Raw genomic sequence first — 21,152 nt, 5'->3', positions numbered from 1 at the left:
CATCAGGACCTGGGCTTTTCTTAGTTGGTAAGTTTTAAATTGTGTTTTCAATTTCATTGGTTGATATTGGGTTGTTTAGAATTTTTAGGTCTTCTTCATTCAACTTTGGTAATTCATATGTATCTCAGAATCTGTCCATTTCATCTTACTGGCATATAGCTTCTCGAAGTAGGTATTGATGGTCCTCTGGATTTCTGCTGGGTCTGTTGTAATTTCATCCTTTTCATTCCTAATTGCATGGATTTGGGCCTTTTCTTTCCTTTTTCTGACAAGATTGGCTAAAGGTTTGTCAATTTTGTTGATTCTTTCAAAGAACCAACTCTTGGCTTCATTGATTTTTTTGTATCATTCTCTTAGTCTCCACTGCATTGATTTCTCCTCTGACCTTTATAATTTTCTCCCTTGTATGAGCTTTGAGTTTGTCTTGCTCTTCTTTTTCTAGAAGCTTGATGTTCAGCATCAGGTTGTTTAGTTGGGCTTCGTCTGTTTTCCTAATATGCATATTCACTGCTATGAATTTCCCTCGTAAGACTGCTTTCATTGTGTCCCATAGATTCCGATATGTTGTATTGTCATTGTCATTTAGTTGAAGGAACTGTCTGATTTCTTCTTTAATTTCCCCTATGACCTATTGGTTATTCAGAAGTGTGTTGTTCAATTTCCACGTGTTTATGAAATTTTTTGAGTTTCTTTTGCTATGGATCTCCAATTTCATCACACTATGGTCTGATAATATACAGGGGATAACTTCAATTCCTTTGCACTTACTTAAACATGTTCTATGTGTGAGTATGTGGTCTATTTTGCAGAATGACCCATGTGCAGCTGAGAAGAATGTGTATTCTGATTTTTTGGGGTGGAAGACTCTGTAAACATCTAACAACAGCTTTCTTACACACAAATAGCAGACTCACTGAGAGAGAAATTCGGGAAACAATTCCTTTTACAATAGCGTCCAAAAAAATGAAATATCTAGGAAGCAATCTAACAAAGGAAGCAAAAGACCTCTACAGTGAAAACTACAGCACCCTGAAAAAGGAGATTGAGGAGGATATAAGAAAATGGAAAGATATCCCTTGTTCCTGGGTAGAAAGAACCAATATAGTGAAAATGGCCATACTTCCAAAATTACTATATAGATTTAATACAATGCCAATTGAAATTTCAACAATATACTTCACAGAACTAGAGAAAACAATCCAAAAATTCATTTGGAAACAGAAGAGACCTAGAAGAGCAAAAGCAATTCTAGGCAACAGAGACATGGCAGGGGGTATCACAATCCCTGACTTGAAACTATACTACAAAGCTACTGTGATAAAAACAACATGGTACTGGCAAAGAAACAGATCCAAGGATCAGTGGAATAGATTAGAAGATGCAGAAACAACTCCAAACATACTCAGCCACCTCATCTTTGACAAAGGAGCCAACCACTCTCATTGGAGGAAAGATAGCCTATTTAATAAATGATGTTGAAAAAGCTGGATTTCAATCTGCCAGTGATTAAAACTAGACCCATACCTACCACCATGCACTTACCTATCACTAAGATCAAAGTGGATTAAAGATCTAAATATTAAGACAGAAACACTAAACTTGCTGGAAGATAAGTTAGGTAGAACTCTTGAAGACATTGGCATAGGAAGAGACTTTATGAACAAAGCTTCAGTAGCATGGAAACTAGTATAAAGAATCAACAACTGGGATCTCATCTTATTAAAAAGCTTCTGCACTGCAAAAGAAACCACCAACAGAGCTAAGAGACAACCTACAATGTGGGAAAAAATTTTAGCAGCTGTATCTCAGACAAAGGACTTCTATCTAGAATATATAAAGAATTGAAAAAAATCAGAGACCCTGAAATTCAGAGAGCCAATTAAAAAATGAGCATGTGAAATGAACAGACATTTCTCAGACAAAAAAATAAAAACAGCACATAAATATATGAAAAATGTTCAACATCACTCATCATTCAAGAGATGCAGATGAAAACAACACTGAGATTCCACCTCACCCCAGAAAGAATGGCTGCTATCAAGAAGTCAACAAATAACAAATGCTCACGGGGGTGTGGAGAGAAAGGAACCCCTCTCCATTGCTGGTGGGAGTGTAGGCTGGTGCAACCACTGTGGAAGTCAGTATGGAGATACCTCAAAGAATTAGACTAGCGGTCCCATTTGACCCAGCTATTCTCCTGCTGGTTATCTTCCCCAAAGAATTAAAAGAATCACACCACAGTGATATATGTGCACCCATGTTTACAGCGGCACAGTTTGTAATAGCTAAAGCTTGGAAACAGCCCAAGTGCCCATCAACTGGAAACTGGATAAAGAAAATGTGTTTTTTAAAATAAAATGGAGTACTACTCAGCCATAAAGAATGAGAAACTAGACATTTATAGCTAAATGGATACATATTGAGGCCATACTCTTAAGTAAAATAAATAGGACACGCATGTGTAAATACCAAATAGTTTCTGTAGTGTGAGAAACTGAAAGTGTAAATAAGGATTAAAATGATTAAAACAAATAATTGATAATTTTATATATTAAAAGGTCCAAAGTTGTAGGAGTGGTGAGAGGGGAAGGGGAAAGGAAAGAAGAGAAAGGAAAAATTATGACAAAAGAAAAAAAATGGAAATGAAATCTATGTAGGTAGGGAAGGGTGGACGGGGTGAAGAGCACACAGGTAATGGGGAAAAAAATAAGAATCAAGATCCATCATGTACAGGTACAAGCACCCAATGATAAATGTAAACGTATTGTATACCTAAAATGTACCAATAAAAGAATTAAAAAAAATAAAGTTTTGCAGTCACTTGCTAAATAAGACCTTTTTTTTTTTGTAATGGGGATTGAACTCGGGTCCTTGAGCTTGCAAGGCAGGCAGTGGAACCACTGAGCTAAATCCCCAGCCCAATAAGACCTTTTGATAATGAGTAAAACAATGCTACTCAGTTGTCTTAGTTACCTCCTCATTGCTGAGACAAAGTACTCAACACCCACAAGTTCAATGAGAAAAAGTTTATTTTAGCTCATTTTTTGCAGAGGGTTTAATCCATAGTCAGCCGACAAGGCAAGGTGGCAGAGCAGAGGGGCATGGCAAAGGAGAAATAGTCCATCCAGGACAGGCAGAAAGCAGCAAAGAAGCAGCATGGTGCCTCCCTTTCCCTTTTATTTCATTGATGCTACAAGCGTATTTATTGGTTGGTGCCTCCGACTGCCAGTGTGGACTTTCCTATCAACCACACCCAGAACTATGGAAAAGCAATCCATTGACAAATTTAATTATTGCACACTTTTTTTTCCATTGACTTTACTGGTACTTTTTTCAGTACAGTTACATTCATCATTTGGAACTTGCACCTTTATATGATGTATCTTGGTTCTTATTTTTTCCCCATTCCCCTGCCCTCCCTTCATCTCCCCCACCCTTCCCTATTTACAAAGACTTTGTTTCCATTTTTTCTTTTTCTCTTATTTTTTCTTTTCCTTTCTTTTCTTTCCCCTACCCCTCCCACTTCCCCTACTCCTTTAGACCTTTTCTTCCTATTTCACAATATCAATGATACATTTTGATCCTTATTTACACTTTTAGTTTTTCACACCAGAGAAACTATTCGGTATTTACACATGACTCACACACACTTAATTCATAGTCATACACCCTAGATCCAGCCATCTCTGAAAGGCCCCACCTGTGATCGCATGAGGCTTTGGGGGGCATGTAGGTATAAGCCATAACATCAGTCTACCTTGGGTCCTTCATGCAAATGTTTTATTATTGATATGAGTTTTAGTTTCTTGTGTGTTTGATATAATGAGAAACATTTATTTTAAATAGATAAAAGTGATGAATATGAAATGATTGGATGCTATTTAGGTCACTAAGAATAAAGCAATAACTAAAGACTGGCACTGAGGTTTCTGTGTCCAAGTGCATAGTGTAGATATCCATATATTGTGAACTTATTCATGGCTCAAGTCACAGATTTCAAATCAGCCACATTTTGTGATAGTCAATATGCCTTCTAAAGTCATATTTTGGGAACTGAATTATTTAATCAAAGGCAGTTGAGATACAGGACCCATAATAGGGGATAGGCACATGAGTGCTTTTCTCTCCTGAGTAGAATGATATTATTAACATGAAAGTGGGGAAATTATGACTGGAGTGGGCTCATTATAAAAACAGTACTCATTTGTTCTTATTATTACATACACGATTACTTGCTATTCCACATTGTATTACAAAGCACAGAGGGTCTCATAAGATTTTTGTGCAATGCTCTTAGACCTTCCAGCCTCAAAATTTGTAGAGTACATTTTCATTCTTTAATTGCCTGCCCTATATGTGACATTCTGACATAGGAATGGATAACAGACCAGAGCAGTTGTATTCGTGGTTGGAATAAGAAAGCAATTATTCCCATTCAAGATGTCTAAAACAGCAACCATCTTGCAAGTGGGAACATGAGAGCAGGTTGAGGTTTAGTGCACAGACACCCTTGAGGGAGGGATGATATATTAAAGAATTAAATCTTTAGAGTAAGAAGTCCCCTGGAGAGACTGAAAATCCTGTCTAGAGACATGCATGCATTTCAGTCTATTCCCAGCTATGAGAACTTCAGATATTATTACATTTTTCTAAGCTTCAGCTGCTTCACCAGGAAAACCAGGGCCAATCAGAATACACCTCAAAAGGCCCTTATGATGATTCAAGAATCTAATGTGCAGACAAGGTCCTTTCTGTCAGAAGCTCTCACTGTCTGTGTGTATGATTATAGGTCACAGAATTGAGGCTTGGATCTTTGACACTGTTGCTAGAGGAATAATTCTGGTCTTCAGCACATGTATTTTATAACCAGCCATAAATAAGCAGAAGTGCCACAGGAATGAAATAAGTCCCATAAAATCTCAAGGGTCATTTTGATTTTGACAGAGGAAATCAAAGAGGACAGAACTACACAAAAGAGTGAAGTGCTAGGTAAAGGTGGAAAATGATCTGTCCAAGGTATATTATTTCTTTCTTTCTTTTTTTTTTTTGGTACCAGGGATCAAACTCAGGTCCTTCTGCTTGCGAGGCAGGCGGCAGAACCACTGAGCTAAATCCCCGGCCCCCAAGATACAGTATTTCAAGGAAATAAAATTTATTAATGGAGTGGGTTTGTTATCAGTCAGATAGAAGAGGAAAGTGAAGAGACATGGCCATGTTGAAACCCATGTCCGTTTTTGAATAGGAACTGGGGAGAGGGAAGAGAATAGCATTTGAAATGTATTGCACTGGGCTAGGTTTAAAACTTGCCATCACACTGTGCAGATTCTATGTATTTCCTTTGATGACCTCTTGAGCTGTCCCTTAAATATTTCTTTTGGTTCTGTCTGCAATTTTGGCTGGCCTTGAACTCACTATGTAGCCCAGGCTGGTGTCAAACTCATAGCAATCCTTCTGCCTCAGCCTCCCAAGTGCTGGGATTACAGTTGTGCACCATCACACCTGGCATGTATGCAAATTTTGCCTATGGTGCTGTAGCTGTACCTCCTAAAGAAACAGTACAGACTGATAACATCAAATATCACTTTATTAGCATGAAAATAGCCATTATTATGTCATTTATGTTTTAACATTTGCTTTGTAGGATCTCAAAATTAAAGGTGGTCAATTTTGTCTCTTCTTCATGAATACTTTGTGACTGTTTCATTCATGGCATCTATATTTGCATTATTTTTATTTTTCTAAAATCTAAATGCAAGCTCTTGCTTGAGTGTGTATGTTCCAAGAACTTCTGAGTTTGGATTATTCATTCTTATGTATTTAATATTCTGATACTTAGAATGTTTATAAAACAGAAAACTCATGTTTATTCTAAACAGAGAAAACTTTTACAAAATAAACAATTGCAACCTGAGTTTTACCTTCAATTCTGAAGTATAAATAATATCTGGGTTGCAACACAGAAAAGTTAAAAATTATAGAAAAGGTATAACTTTAGAAATCTGGTATTTTTTTCTGTTTTCTATACAGGAGTTGGATTTCAGGATTATGCCCTCTAAGCACACACTTTAAAAGTGAGGTACTTTGCTAACTTTCCCTGTGTTTTAGATGCAAACTATATTATTAAAGAAGGACCTTTTATCAACACCTAGTCATGGTTGGGGATTTAGCTCAGTGGTTCTATCCCTGGTACCAAAACAAAACAAAACAAAACAAAAACACCCAGTCGTTAAATGAGTTTATAAATGTCTATAGTTGATTAATAATTTAAGTATTGAGTGTCAAATTTTTTAAATAAAAAAACATTTAGAGTTACATATATAACTTTAATAAAATCCATTTAGGAAAACTCTTCATCAAGAAAAAACAATCACTTTTTTTTTGAGGTCAGAATTATATTTTATTTCACATTGATAGAAACCATGAAAAACATTTACATTGTCCCACATTACAGCACAACATTTCAATGGGTTATTTCTTCCTGTAAATAAGACCATACTGATTTGTATAACTGAAATAAGTCTACAGTTCTTCAAGGTAAAGGAGAATGACATAGTAAATGATGGTTTAAAAATTTTAAATCCACATAAACATATGGCTTCATTATAAACATCCTATGTAGTCCATTACCAGATTACTTCCACTATCAATTAGCACCGTAAAGATGTATTCTTAACATTGTTTTGGTAAGTTGAAATACAGCACAAAATTAACATAGTTCAGAAATATAAAGTATATATTTTTGCTACATTTAAAACTGTATAGTAACTCTTCCATATTTATAGGGTTCTGATTAACCTTTATTACCCCCAAATTTGTTTTCAAATAATTTTTTACTATTAATCTGGAAATTCTGACTATTTAAAATCAAATGATTTGTTTTTGTGTTTGCACAAAAAACTAATTTTTAAAAATAAATTGAAGTGAAAATTTCAAATAAGACCATTGGCAGATAAAAATAAAGCAATTTTGGGCTGGGGATTTAGCTCAGTGGTTTCGCTGCCTGCTGCGCAAGTGCAAGGACCTGAGTTCGATCCCTGGTGCCAAAAAAAAAAAAAAAAAGCAATTTTTTCTACTGGATTGTTTTCTACAGTAGTGGGTTTCAAACATATGTACAGAAAAGTAATGCAGCAAAGAGACTCAATAAAAATTAGCTTTAAAATCAGTCTTAAATATTTCTGTACATACCAGAATATGATCTAATTATTCATTCAACTGCTTACAGAAAAAAATAAGATTTTATTATCTTAATTCTAAATAAATAAGTCTAAATTTGAACTAAAGTATAATTATTTGAAATATATAATATAAGAAATTTAAGTAATGTTTGGTTTCTATTAAAGTTATATAGATTTCAAATACCACATGTCTGCAATTCAGAATGTCAAATTTAGAATGTATTGACAGTAGATGTATATGGCAGGGAGGCAATACATTTGATCTGTTATGAAGGATAATCATGAAAGAAAACATTTTTTTTGAGAAAAGAAAATATTAAAAAGAAATGCCATCAAGGAAAAGAAAAACTGATCCCCCAAATAAAGGGACCATTAAATGAAGAGAGCCATGTTACTCTTTACTGACAAAAGCATTATCCCTATTAGCAAGAATAATGTAATAACATCTAATTCTTATGTATTGCAATCATTACGTATAATGCACATATATAGAAAAATACAGACTTTGAAATGGTGACTAAACAATTTTGGAATAAATCCATAGACCAAGTCACAGCATTCATAAATCATTTATACCTGAACTGTTCATTTTACCTGAAGAAATTATCATTAGCATACTGGTAATTTTCAAATGATGTAATAAAAAAATCTTGTTGCAGTATTTTATTATTTTGCTGAATTATATTTGAGAAAAAGAACCTAGCTGCCTCACCTATTTTAATACTGGTATATTCTGGATCACATTATACAAATACATGTATACAAATTTAAAGATCATAAATTTCCCACAAGGAAACATTATTTATTATATATCATTGATGTGTATTTGCAAAACACTTTTTTATAGCAAAACATTTATTGGTACATTTTAGGCATACATAATGATAACACTCATCATTGGGAATTTGCACCTGTACATGGTACATCCCACCCTTTTTCCCCATTCACCCCCTCCATTTTGTACACTATATTGTACATGGTATTGTACACAGTATTGAACACTGTATTGAAATATAGCACAAATACATTGACTTTCACCTTGATGACACATTTATCCCATTTAAATGAGTAGTCAAATAAAAATAATGGCTGGGGATTTGGCTCAGTGGCACTGTGCCTGCCTTGCAAGTGCAAGGTCCTGAGTTCAATCCCTGGTACCAAAAAAACAAAAACAAAAACAAAAAAAAGCAAAACTGGTGAGGAATTTTTCATCTTCAAATTCCTTGATTTCCATAAATGACAGTATCATTTCGCAATTCACAAAATCTTTTCAGCATTTTACTCCAACTTGGTCACCTCACTTCAGAAAAGTAAATGATGTCCCCGTAGTCAGCATCCTTACTCTTAAGGAAATCGTGGAACTGGTGATGATTCGATCCCTAGGACCTCATGAAATTCACAGCTTTGATGATGATCTGCATAACATCTTTTTGTTGTTGTTCTGGTACTGGGGATCAAACTCAGGACCTTGTGCTTGCAAGGCAGGTGAGGCACCACTGAGCTAACTTCCCAGCTGAACTCACTATTTCAATTCATGGTGATTTCCCTGCCTCAGGCTCCTGAGTACTGGGATTATAGGCATGCACCACCACACCTACTTCCCATAACATCCTTTTTTTTTGGTACCAGGGATTGAACTCGGGACCTTGAACTTTCGAGGCAGGAGGTGGAACCACTGAGCTAAATCCTGGGCCCTGAATTTTCTTGATGTATGATGCAGCACTATTTTATTAAATGTGACTTGCCAGCAACAATTTTGTCATCTCTTATTAATTTATAAATCCTTCTTTTATTTATTTATTTTTTTGAGACAAGGTTTCACTCTGTAGCCCAGGCTAGCCTCGAACTTGCAGCGATGCTCCTGCCTCAGCCTCCTGAGGGCTGGGATTATAGGCATGTGCCACTACATCCAGTTTAACCCCTTGTCTTTTCCAATTATCAAAGGGTACCACTATGGCTACACCAGATATGTTGACAAAGTTTGAAGAAAATCACTGTTATTTTTACTGCTTCATTTTTACTCTTCAAACGAAGAGATTTAGCTGTTTTTTTTTTTTGGTACCAGGGATGGAACTCTGGTGCTTGTGCTTTAGAGGCAAGTGACAGAACCACTGAGCTAAATCACCAGCCCCAATTTAGCTGTATTTTAATGGCATCAAAGAAGCCATTTCTTCAGTGATACTGTATCCATAATCTATAATACTGCTAATTAAAAACAGCAAGTTGAACCATATCTGTCACATCAGAACTTTCATCTATTGCCAAAGAATAAAGTTTGAAATTAGCAGGTTCACTCTTAAATCTTTTTCAGTAGATTTTTCCCCATTTCCTCAATTGTCTGGCTATAGCCTGGTGAGACAAAAGGATTCAGAAAAATTAAGCAGGGTGCCTTATTTCTCTCAACAAAAAGCACTCATCCATTTTCCATTGAAGACTCTTCCTTCTTCCATTTTTCTTTTTTTGAGTTCTGTTTCTTTTGATGATGAAGCCATTCTGTGATTCGAGCATGCTGAGAGGCTGAAGCAGGAGGATCACAAGTTCAAGACCAGCCAGGGGAACTTAGCAAGACCTGCCATTGCCGGTGTGACCATGGGTGGGCTCCTCCAAATCCCATGTTTCCCTGGACCAAGACGCAGGACAGAGCTTCCGCAGCACACATTCAGGGGCTGGGCTGTGAGGGAACCAAAGTCTGCAAAACATTTTAACATTGCAAACAGAAGTTTTAAGAGTGGGAATGGGAAAAAGTTTATACTCTGCTACAATGCTGCTGGTGTACTTCTACATAAGGCCTCTTAGTGTCATCAATCAATTGGAGGTAGGAGTATATCAATGAATTGCTTGACATCCATCATTTCCTGTTGACACGAGCTATGCATCATGCCTTCATAGGTTTTGAAGGTTACATTGGCTGGATTTACCAACGATTTTAGTTTTTCAACAGTAAGGGAACCAAACATTAGGGGAACTAAAGGGTCGCAATCTTCATGGCACTGGAGAATAGAAATATCTTTGTTAACACCACTGATAGGACCCTGTGGAAATGAAGCCCAAAGTGGAAGCCAGCAACTAAGCGCAGTGACACCTGCCAGTTTCTGCTGTGTGGTTATAACAGTGTATAAAGATAAAGCTCCTCTCTGAGAAAATCCTCCCCAAATAATTCTGTTGGAAGGAATGCTTTTTTTTTTTTTGGTACCGCGGGTTGAACTTGGATTCTTGTGCTTGTGAGGCAGGCGGTGGAACCACTGAGCTAAATCCCCGGCCCAGCTTTTGCATTTTCTGCTGCCCATTTAATTCCAAGTTCACCCTCCTGAGAATCTGGTGAAAGCCCAATGATATCAAACCAAGAAGGCATAGCCATGTTCATATTTAATGTTACAGGCATACCTGTGTGGGCAGATATATTTGATATGTGAACTTCTGATACCTGCAAAGGCTTCTGTCCATCCATGCCCAGTATCTCCCAATCCATGAAGGAAAATAACCCGGGCGGTGGCTTTCTGGGCGGTGGGCATGACGGCTGGCATTGGAGCAGACACATTATTGCCGCACATCCACCGGATCCGCGGACAGCGCGTCGGAAGCGGAAGGGATCACACTCTTTTTTGAATGATGAACAAACATGGAGCAACAAGTAAAAAGCAGAGATAGTAAAAGATAAAATGAAAAACAAGCAATAATTCTAAAGATCATGACAACTTTAATTTTGGAATGAGGGTCTTCATAATCTGCCTCAGCTGGCTGTGAACTGCAGATCCATTGCAACCACTTCTTGGCTCATGGGATTCCAGATACAACCTCTCCACTGGGCAAACCAAGGATATTTTAGATAAAAAGAAAAATACAAAAATTATGATTTAATAAATTTTATATAGTGAATAAATTCTTAAAAAATGTAAAAATTTAAATTTATTATAAGAAAAAGGGGAATGCTGGAGGCTGAAATAAGTTGTCAAGTAAGCAAGTAAAATGACAGTTAAAAGAAAAACTGCCTCACTATATTCATTCCCTGTGTATTTGCAAATGGTTCTATGAAAATTTTAAGAAATATTCAGCTGGGAACAGTCTCACATGTCTGTAATCCAAACCACTCAGCAGATTTAGGAAGAAGGATCACAAGTTGGAGTGTACTCTGGGAAGATTAATGGCACTCTGTGTCATCAACAATGAAAAATAAAAATTCAAAGTGTCCTTTATGTATCTCAGTGGCAAAACACTTTTATGTCATTCACTAGACAGTATTTTCAGAGTAGTTTCTAGTATATATTGTTTAAAAAGTAGAAAATAATTTTAAAAAAACTGTTCAACTCATTTCATAAGGTTTATGCAATTTTTATCTAAAACTAGGTAAGGTGTTTACAAGATAAGTCAATTAAAGACCTACTACACCTATGCCTAAGTATATTTATATCCCAAATAAAACATTGCCTAGTGAAAGACAGGTTGTATTATAAAATAGTTTTTAATCTGGGAATTTGATTATGTGTCAGCATGCTTCCCTACCCTGTGCAAGGTCAAAAGTTCAAACCACAGTACCCAAAACAACTATATCATGATTGTGTGATATTGGTTTGTTTCATCAAAAATAGAGATGGTTCAGAATCTGAAACTTATCAGAGATAAGAAAAAACAACAAAGAAAAGACTAATCTATTTAAATCTTGGTATTAATATATCAATACATTTTCTGAAACTCATTCTGTTGATTATTTCATAAATATCTTTTAAGAACACAAAATCAAAATGGACTTCATACCTTGATAAAGCATATATGTTTCCTGACACATATGAAAGTGGATGGAGAATGTGTAGAGGAAAAGTTTTAGGATGAGGAGTAGAACAAGAATCCACACCATCTCCACTGTTCTTTAAATGTTCATGTGTGGTTTTATGAGAGAGAGAGAGAGAGAGAGAGAGAGAGAGAGAGAGAGAGAAAGAGAGAGAGAGAGAGAGAAATATATATGTCCCTGAAAAACCTCATACTACACTTGATCTTAGCCAAAGGGCCAGAAGCGATATGCCTTGTTCTCCCCCTCCCGCATACTGGGAATCGAACTCATGATCTTGTGCTTGAGAGGCAGGACGTGCCTTGCAAGGCAGGCGCGGTGCCACTGAACTAAATCCCCAGCCCCCTGAAAAACCTTATGCTCTTGTAGGTGGGATTTTTGGTAGGTGGCTGGAGCACAGGTATATGATAACTGGATTAGACCACTGATTGTTTTAGCATAATTCTGGGTGTGTGGGGGCACCAACCAGTAGACTTGTATCCTGAGTAGAAAAAGAAAGGAAAGGATGGCTGACTGCTTCCTTCTGCCTGACTACTCTGCCATGGATTATTTCTCCTCTGCCATGCCTTTCTGCCATGCTGCCCTGGATCAAAGCCAGCCAAATATGGACTGAAATCTTAGAAACAGTGAGCTATAGTTTTCTTCTTTAACTTATGAGTGTCAGTTATTTTGACCCAACAATATAAAAATAACTAACACAGGGAAAGACAGGAAAGGGAAAGAAGTGACCTAAAGATTGGAATGGAAGAGACCCAATCAATATTCTTAAATGATGAAGGCATCAAAATTAAGATTTTAAAACAATGACATAAAGACCTATGTTGCCAAAGACAAGATCTACTGGAACAATTGAAGTGTTTCTCATAGCTTTAATACTTACGGAATCTATGTAAATTAAATAAAGATAAATGATTCATAATCACAATACAAATTACAAAGAAATAACTCACATACCTTTTTCTCTCAAATCTGTTTACACAAAATAACTAAAAAGGAATTTAAAGGTCTTTTGTCTTTAATATGTTTTACTATATTAGAAAGTAAAATGGAAAAAAATTCAAAGTGTAGTTATAATGGATTTAAAACAGCAGAATATGGGCCAGAGATTTAGCTCAGTGGTGCCACTGCCTGCCTCGCAAGCACAAGGTCCTGAGTTCGATCTCTGGTACCAAAAAAAACCCAAACAATAAAATGAAATAAAACAGCAGAATATACTTATGACACGAATATTATAACATTTTAGAGAAGGACCTACCTTTAGAAAGTGTATTTAATGAAAATATGGACTTTGTTTAATGTTTTTGCAAATATACCTAATGACTGGTTAAAAGAACAAAACTAGACATTCCAATCTGCTTCTCCATTCACTCTCTGGAAATATATTGTTTTATTGGAGAAAATATCTCCTCACACATCACTGTAAAGAAATCACTTCATTGACTTTCAGAAAAGGTCTCACATACCACCAGCCATCTCTATATCCTACCTTGTAAATTCTTCTACGCAATATCCAGGAATTGATGAAAAATTTGCAATTCAATAAAAGTAGAATAATACATACAAATAAAACTGTAGAAGATTATCTCAAAACACAGACAGGAATTATCTCTTTTGTATTTGATGATGTGATATGTTATGAATTCTCCTTCAAATTATATCCTGATTTAATTGTATTTATAATACCAGTGAATCAATTAAATTTGATAAAAATAATTCTATAATTACTTGTGAAAAACAGAGGATAGTGTTATATTATACAAATCTCATATAAAAGAAGTAAACAGGAGAAATATTCCCTCTCAGTGCATATGGCATGTTAAGAGTCAGTTGTTTAAAGTCTAAATCTGGGGCAACTTACATATATGTTAAAGTTTTACAAATTGCAAGAAATATTTTTGCTTTATTCAAAAGTGAGATTTGATAAGAGTGGGAATACATACAAGAGAAAGAGGCCATTATTTATTTCTTTAAACTGAGAAACCTGATTATTTTAAATCTTATTTCTGCTTAACAGATTAGCAAATGTGCAATCAAAGCAGATTTAGGACAAAAATATAAAACTGTAAAGTACTCAAAAGGTATATGGGAAATAACTTGTTAATCTAGGATTGAACAAAACTTTTTTGGAGGGGGTACCGGGGATTGAACTCGGGACCTTGAGCTTGCGAGGCAGGCGGCAGCACCATTGAGCTAAATCCCCGGCATGAACAAAACTTCTTATATAAAATTGCAAAACCACAAATGATAAAGTGATTTAAGTTGTATAAAGCACACACACCGAATAAAGATTAATATTCTCAGTATATGAAAGCATGTGTGACCTTAGCACTGTCACAAATATCAAACTCATAAGCTTTGTATATAGTTGATGTTATTGTGTACATTTAGTAATGCTTATCAATATGTCAGAATTTAATATTACTATAATTTAGGGACCATTTGGAATGAATATGATAATATGATATAAGAAAATTATTTTAATTTTAGAGAAATGAAAAATGCATCATATTTTGCCTATGTATGTTTTGAATTATTGTTTCAAATACTGCAAAGTCAAGAAAAGATGAAGCAAAAATATCCTGCTCATATAAATAAACTTAAATTGAATGTATAATTTACTTAGGAAACTCTAAACTGAAAATTTATGCTAATCCCAACCCTTACTCTATAACCCTCTAAGCCTTACCCTAAACCTGAGCCTGACATTAATTTCTGGGTTTATGCAGGAGACTGACTAGTAGAGGAGAGGCTGCTCCACATCTCCTAATACAGGGAAGCAGTGATCAGGAGGGAGAGCCCCCCAAACACCCATAGGGAGCCCCAAGGAGGCCCTGCACCAAGCATGCTGAGCACAGGCCTCACTTGCACAGTGCTGGGTCCCACCTGGTTAGGACTCTTCAGGGACTCAGAGTGGTTTTTGTGGGGAATGGAAGTCCAAGTGACTTCCAAGAGAAGCAGATGCAGAGCTTTACCCTGTGGTGTGAGCAAAATTACTCAGGTGGAGCATGGCAGGGTGGAACTCTGGGTCTGGACGCAGATGTCTCTACAAAGGCCTGGAGATGAAGGACCTTCTGACTGCAGGTGTGAGATGCAATGACCACACTCCAGAAGCTAGGAGTACACACAGTATTACTGAGTCTCTTAGCCTTGCCTCAAATTTGCCATGCTCCTGTGTCACCCTCCAGAGTAGCTGGGATTACAGGTGTGCACCACTGAAGCCTAGCATTAGCCACTTTTTTTTTCATTTGTTTTGTTTTTTGAGACAGGGTCTTGCTATGTAGTTCAGGTTGGCTTTGAACTCACTACAGTACCCAGGCTAGCCTGGAACTCATGGTGTTTCTCCAGCCTCAGCTTCCCAGAGTGCTGAGATTATAGTTGTGCACCATTATACTGGGCATTGATTTCTTTTTTCTTTTTGGTACCAGGGATCAAACTTGGGTCCTTGCACTTGCGCAGCAGGTGGCAAAACCACTGAGCCAAATCTCTGGCCTGGGCATTGATTTCTTAAAGACATAAACAATAAAGAATCACCACTCCTAATCATATTATAATGATAAGCTTATTTTCTATCCCATAGTTAATACTAAAAGGAAAAACTAAGTTAAACAAGCTAAATTTAACAGTTTATTTAAGCAAGGAATAGAAAGGATTCTGCTATCTGGAAGCCTTCACTTGGAGCAGGTTTAAAGAGCCAGGGTGTGTAGTGGGACTTGGCAGTGCTTGTGAGCTGAACTGAGGCACAAACACAGCTTCCATTACACTCAGCACCTGATAAGTGCAGCTGCTGTAATTAGCAGAGACTTGGCTACTTGTCATAGAGTTTACATCTAAAGTCTTATTTATTTATTTATGACCTTTTAATTTAAATATTATTTATTTATTTATTTAAATATGATTTTAGATGGCAGTGTGCTTCCCAAGGACTTAATCAATTTTGGGGCCACCCTCATTCCAAATTTGATTTAACCTCACTTTGAAATTAGTAGCACATTTGATTTACAGAATTTGAGAAAAAATACAGATTGAAGGAGATTTAATACTTTATGATTTTAATATATTTTTGAATCAAAGCATAATGAATTTGTATGAATGCTGGCACCCTCGCCTCACCAACACAGGCAGAGCATCAAAATTACAGGGGATCCAGATTCTATCCAGGGCCTGAACATCAGGGAAGCAGACACCTTCCACTCAATACCTGGGGATTCAGTGCAAGCCCAGGGTGCCCAACAGTCACTGCCAGGCTGTCTGCCTCCTACTCCAGGGTCTTTGACCCCACACTGAAGATTGAAAGTTCACTGACAACCTGTAGGGTCCTGGTTATGAGCTGCCCCAGCCTTGCCACACAGAGACCAAGTGACACCACAGCCTTGGGGTCTTGACTTTGCACCTCCTGTGCTCTCCAGGCCATTACAGTCTTCCTTTTGACTCAGAGTGGGTACACAGCTCCTCAAAGCCAGCACTCTACCCACCAATGCTTCTGCCCTGCTAGCCCAATCTTCTTGGCCCTATTTCCCAAGGGACAGAGGGGCTGCAGGAGTTTAGCTTACCAGGGCAACTGATTTCAGGAGGTTAGTGACATCAGCTGCTGACTCCATGGCACTGCCTGCCAGGTGGTGCAGAATCTTCCATGTGGCCACCAAATTATATAGTACACAGAAACCTCAGTGTCCTCTTCTCCAACTGTGGAACCCAGAATCCTAGGAGTGACACCTCCTGGAGGACTACAGTACCCAGAATACCCTGTGTGCTCCAACCACAGAACTATGGTACGCAGAAGCCTGGGTGAGACACACTGCACTCCAGACTATGGTACCCAGGACCCTCAGCATACCCCAACCAGGGTAACCAGAATCCTAAGTATGGCACCCCCACCCTAGGATTACTGTACCAAGAAACCTTGGGGAGCACTGCAATACCAAGAATCCTCTACATGACTCCCCCCAGGACTACAGTAGCCCGAAAACTCTGCATGCCTCAGTCACAAAACTATAATACCCAGAGGCTTTGGTATGCCCCCTTAACTGCAGTACCCAGAATCCTTGACATGACACCCTACCAAGGACTACAGTACCTGGAAAACTCTGCATGCTCCAAACACAGAACTATGGTACCCAGAGCCTTGATGTGTCCCCCGTCTTCTATACTAAGAATCTTTGGGGTAAAACCCCATCATGACTATAGTACCCAGAAAACTCTGCATGCCGTATCCACAGAACCAAAGTACCTAGAAACTTCAACATGTCCCCATTATGACACACAGAATCCTCAGCATGATACTACTTCCCTCAGGACTATGGTATCAAGAAGATTGCATGGCCTGGCACACAAAAGCCTTGGCATGTGTAAGCCTAGACTACAGTAGTCTGAAGTTTCTGTGTGATTCCCCCTACCCTGGGATGCCCAAAGATGCCTCACGGCCAAAAGATTGTAATACCCAGAAGCTTCTGCGCCCCTACTCCAAAGTCTGTGATACACAGAAGCTTCCACATACCTCCCTCTACTATGAGACTCAGAATTTTCCCATGGCTTCCCAAAGACTATGGTACACCAGAACCTCAGTGTGACCTTTATAAGGACTAATAATATGCAGAAACGTCAGTGGGATCATCTGCAGGAATATGATACCAAGAAGCTTCCATAGGCCATAGGATTGCAGTACCCAGAATCCTCAGTGTGCTCCCTCAAGATCTAGGACTGCACTCAGGGGTTCAGGGTGGTGCCTATGGGGAAAAAGATGTTAGAGTGACTTTGAAGAGAAGTAGTCATTGTGCTGCGACCTGTGGCCTCAGCAGCAATCCCTCAGTGGAGAACAGCAGGGCCACACTCCAGGTCAGGAGACAAATGTGTCTACACAGGCCTGGCTAGGAAGGGCAATGTGGCCTTCCGAATTGAGACATAGACCACAACCCACAGACTGGGGGGACACACACTCCTGCTAAATTGCTCAGCCTGGCCTCAAATTTACATTGCTCTTGCCTAGCCTCTTAAGTAGCCACGATTAAAAGTGTGCACCACTGCTGACCAGCATTAGTTGATTTCTGATCCACTAAAACAGATTTTAACATTAAATAAATGTCACTCCTAGTCATATTAAAATGAACGAATTTCTATTTTTATCACATATTTAATATTAAAAGGAAAAAATAAATTAAAACAAGCTAAATTTAGCAGTTTTTAAAAATTTTTTATAATTATACTGCTCAAATTAGCTGATATATATTTTTAAAAATATTATTTTATTGGTACATTTTAGCAGGCTTCTGTACTTCACATCTACATAGGGAACAGGAAAGGGCACATTGCCAGAACCCTGCAGTGGGTCCTGGCCTCCTGTGATCCATGACAACACAAAGCTAATTAAAGAATACACATAGGAAATGAAATTTAGAGAGAAACTGGGTCTTGGGACCTAATTGGTGCTGCTCTAGGCAACAAAGACAAAAGGCCTCCAAGCACATCCAGTATTTATTGAATACAACTGTGGGAAGGAATAGGGAGCCAGGTATGCTTTGAAGGCATCCAGTGAAATACTGCCAAACACCTGGCATGATGGCACCAGGCAGAGCTGTAAGGGAATAAGCAATGCTTATCTTGCTTGGATAGAACAAACAGGTACTGGGACTGGGTGCAATTAGCAAGCAACCCATTCAGGCAGTGAGAAGCCATAATTCAGGAGAAAGGATTTTAATTAGGGTCACACTGACCTCTGCTGCATGTAACTCAGCAGAGCCCTGGCACTTCACAGACGAGGACTTAGGATTCAGTGACAACCATTAGCAAAGGGAGCAATACTAGCCCAACTCTGCTATCTGACATGCCCATTTGAGTCATGTAGGGCTTTGGTCTGACTCCTGATATGAAATAATATAGCCGAATTAGGGAAAGCAAGAAGCATGTGCCACTTATAGCCCACTAGTACTGGGCAGGGGTGTCTGCTACACATCTAAATTAATTTAGCCTTCTCAATAAAATTGAAATGAGTAGCATATTTGATTTATACAATTTCAGAAAAATATAGCGACAATTTAATATTTTTTGATTTTAATATATTGTGAATCAAAGCAAAATGAAGCTGTAGGAATGCTGGTGCCTCTACCTCACCTACCTGGGCTGAGCATGAAATCTCCAGAGACTCTGGATTGCATTCACAGAAACCTCAGGGATACAGATACTTCCCATTCACCTCCTGGGGATTTGCTGCAGGTCCAGTGGCCTCCATGCCTACTGGGATCCCCGAGTTATTGCATGCCTGTCCTGATTGCCTACCCCAAGGACATTGACCCCACACTGAGGATTGAGAGAGACTGCACTGGTACCCTGTAGGATCCTAGGTATGAGTTGGCCTAGCCCTGCCTCCCACCCACCTCCAGGTACAGAGACTGAGGTGTCACACCCCAGGTATCTTAGCCCAACCTGATGTAAACACCTGGCTGCAGCAGTCAACCCTCACTCAGAGGGCAGTCACTGGGGACTGAACATCAGCACTCCAGCCTGCTAGCCTTCCTTGCCTCACTGTGCCTGGTCTTGTCAGCCCTCCTTTTCACATAGACACAGGGACAGTGGGAGTCCCGCTCATGGAGGCAACTGATGACACGAATTTGGCGACATCAGCTGCTGACTCATAGCACTGCCTGCCAAGGGTCCCAGAATCCTCCACGTGGTAACAGATAGAATCTTCCATGTTTCCCTTAACTGTAGTACCCAGAATTCTCAGCATGACTCTCCCACTACAGTACTCAGAAGCCTCTGTGTGGCCCTCACTGCTGTATTCAAAATCCTCAGAGTGACACCTCCTCCCCCAAAGTAAGGTACCTAGAAGACTCTGAATAACCCCACCACAAAACTATGGTACCCAGAAATCTCAGTATGCCCCCAACTAGAGTGCATAGAAGCCTCAGTGTGCCTCCTACTTTGGCTCACAGAATTCTCCAGATGATATCCTCTCCACCAAGACTACAGTACCCACATAATTGTGTGGCCCACCACCACAGGACTAAAATACCCCAAAGTCTCTGTGAGCCTCCCCCCCACTATGCTACTCAGAATCCTTTGCTTGACTCCCCCTCCACTAGGATACCTAGAAGAATCATCATGGTCAGAGGATTGCAGTACCCAGAAGCCTCCACATCCCCAACCCAAGGACTGTAATACCCAGAAGCTCTAGCATTCCCTCTCCCACTACAGAAGCCTGACTCCTCTGTGTGTTTACAAAGGGCTTTAGGTACACAGAGTAATCCCCAAGGACTGTGGTACTAAGAATCTTCAGTATGATCCTTCCCAGGATGACAATACCCTGAAGCCAAAATGTAACCCTCCCCATAAGTATGATATCTAATAGCTTTCACGGGTCACAGCGCCATGGTAATCAGAATACACAGTGTGTCTCCCTCAAAGGGTAAGGTATTCTGAATATTTGGCAGGCTCCCTCATTAATTAAGGTACCTATAATCCTAAGAGAAATACCACCCAGACTATGGTACCCAGAATCTTGGCATGTTTTCAGCCCCCAAAATAGAATATAATATGCCAAATCTTCAGTGAATCCCCACAGGACTACAGTACCCAGAATCTTCAGTGTGGCCCAGGATTACAGAAAATAGGATCCTCAGCCAGTCCCTGCAGATTTACTACTTAGGACCTAAGGACGACTGTCTACACTTGCTTACAACACCCGAGTCTTTAACAAGATTTGCTAAGAAGTCTGAAGTCCCTTAATCAAGTAGGGGTTCTTTTCTGGGCCCTGGTTTCTTTATATTTAGGAGCCCTATTGTTACATTGGTAACATTTCCCATTTCTGTGATATAGGTGAATAATTTCTTCAATGTATCTTTGGACTTTGGTCTTACTACTTTTGCTGTGCAAAATTTAATTTTTAGTTAGCTTCACATATTGAATTTTATAATTCTGCATTCTAAGTTATTGTTGGGAAGATGTTTTTGTCAGTGCTTTTTTCTAGAGATTTTGTGACTTGAGTTTTTAAATTTAGACATCTCAGTGCTGTGATTTTTGTTCAGTTATACAAAAGTACCTTAGTTTACGAACTTAATTTGTTTTACTATTTTGGGGAAGATGGCCATGTTTGTGTTTGTGTGGTGAAGATGGGTATGGTTGTGTTTGTTATCTGATGTGGAATTTGTGAATGGAAGCAAAATTCTGCTAAATGTTTTGTTTGTGAACTGAATTGTTTGCAA

The 21,152-nt window shown here is 38.5% G+C and overlaps 1 protein-coding gene and 1 pseudogene across 3 annotated transcripts; one reads left to right on the top strand and one right to left on the bottom strand.

Moving 5' to 3' along the window:
* The window catches only part of LOC106008794 (vomeronasal type-2 receptor 116-like), a 195,361-nt pseudogene that overhangs the window by 156,329 nt on the left and 17,880 nt on the right, over positions 1 to 21,152 (top strand).
* Positions 9,968 to 10,772, bottom strand: LOC101711811 (acyl-protein thioesterase 1-like). 3 transcript variants are annotated; one of them, XM_087186018.1, is made up of 3 exons: positions 10,561 to 10,772; positions 10,436 to 10,517; positions 9,968 to 10,349 (listed from the first exon to the last, which is right to left on the bottom strand). In XM_087186018.1, exons 1-3 carry the CDS (start codon positions 10,724 to 10,726, stop codon positions 9,977 to 9,979), a joined length of 621 nt encoding a protein of 206 aa, XP_087042144.1. In that variant the 5' UTR covers positions 10,727 to 10,772; the 3' UTR covers positions 9,968 to 9,976. The 3 variants fall into 3 exon arrangements, with proteins under 3 accessions (XP_087042144.1, XP_087042145.1, XP_087042146.1); XM_087186019.1 differs by having other exon boundaries at positions 10,436 to 10,562; positions 10,624 to 10,768; XM_087186020.1 differs by having other exon boundaries at positions 10,627 to 10,768.

This window comes from Heterocephalus glaber, unplaced genomic scaffold (genome assembly GCF_053883595.1).
Source record: "Heterocephalus glaber isolate CG9 unplaced genomic scaffold, H.glaber_assembly_v1.0 deba00001504, whole genome shotgun sequence".
NCBI classification, from domain to species: Eukaryota; Metazoa; Chordata; class Mammalia; order Rodentia; family Bathyergidae; genus Heterocephalus; species Heterocephalus glaber.
Note: the sequence above shows the minus strand (reverse complement) of the source record. Positions and strands in the feature narration are given on the sequence as shown.

Bases quoted from the DNA above. Each gene is read 5' to 3' on its own strand.
- LOC101711811 (XM_087186018.1), bottom strand. From the start codon at position 10,726: ATGTGCGGCAATAATGTGTCTGCTCCAATGCCAGCCGTCATGCCCACC. The intron at 10,518-10,560 runs GGTATGCCTGTA...CTATGCCTTCTT, and splicing joins CAAATATATCTGCCCACACA to GGTTTGATATCATTGGGCTT. The intron at 10,350-10,435 runs GCCGGGGATTTA...AAAAAAAAAAAG, and splicing joins GCAGAAAATGCAAAAGCTGG to CATTCCTTCCAACAGAATTA.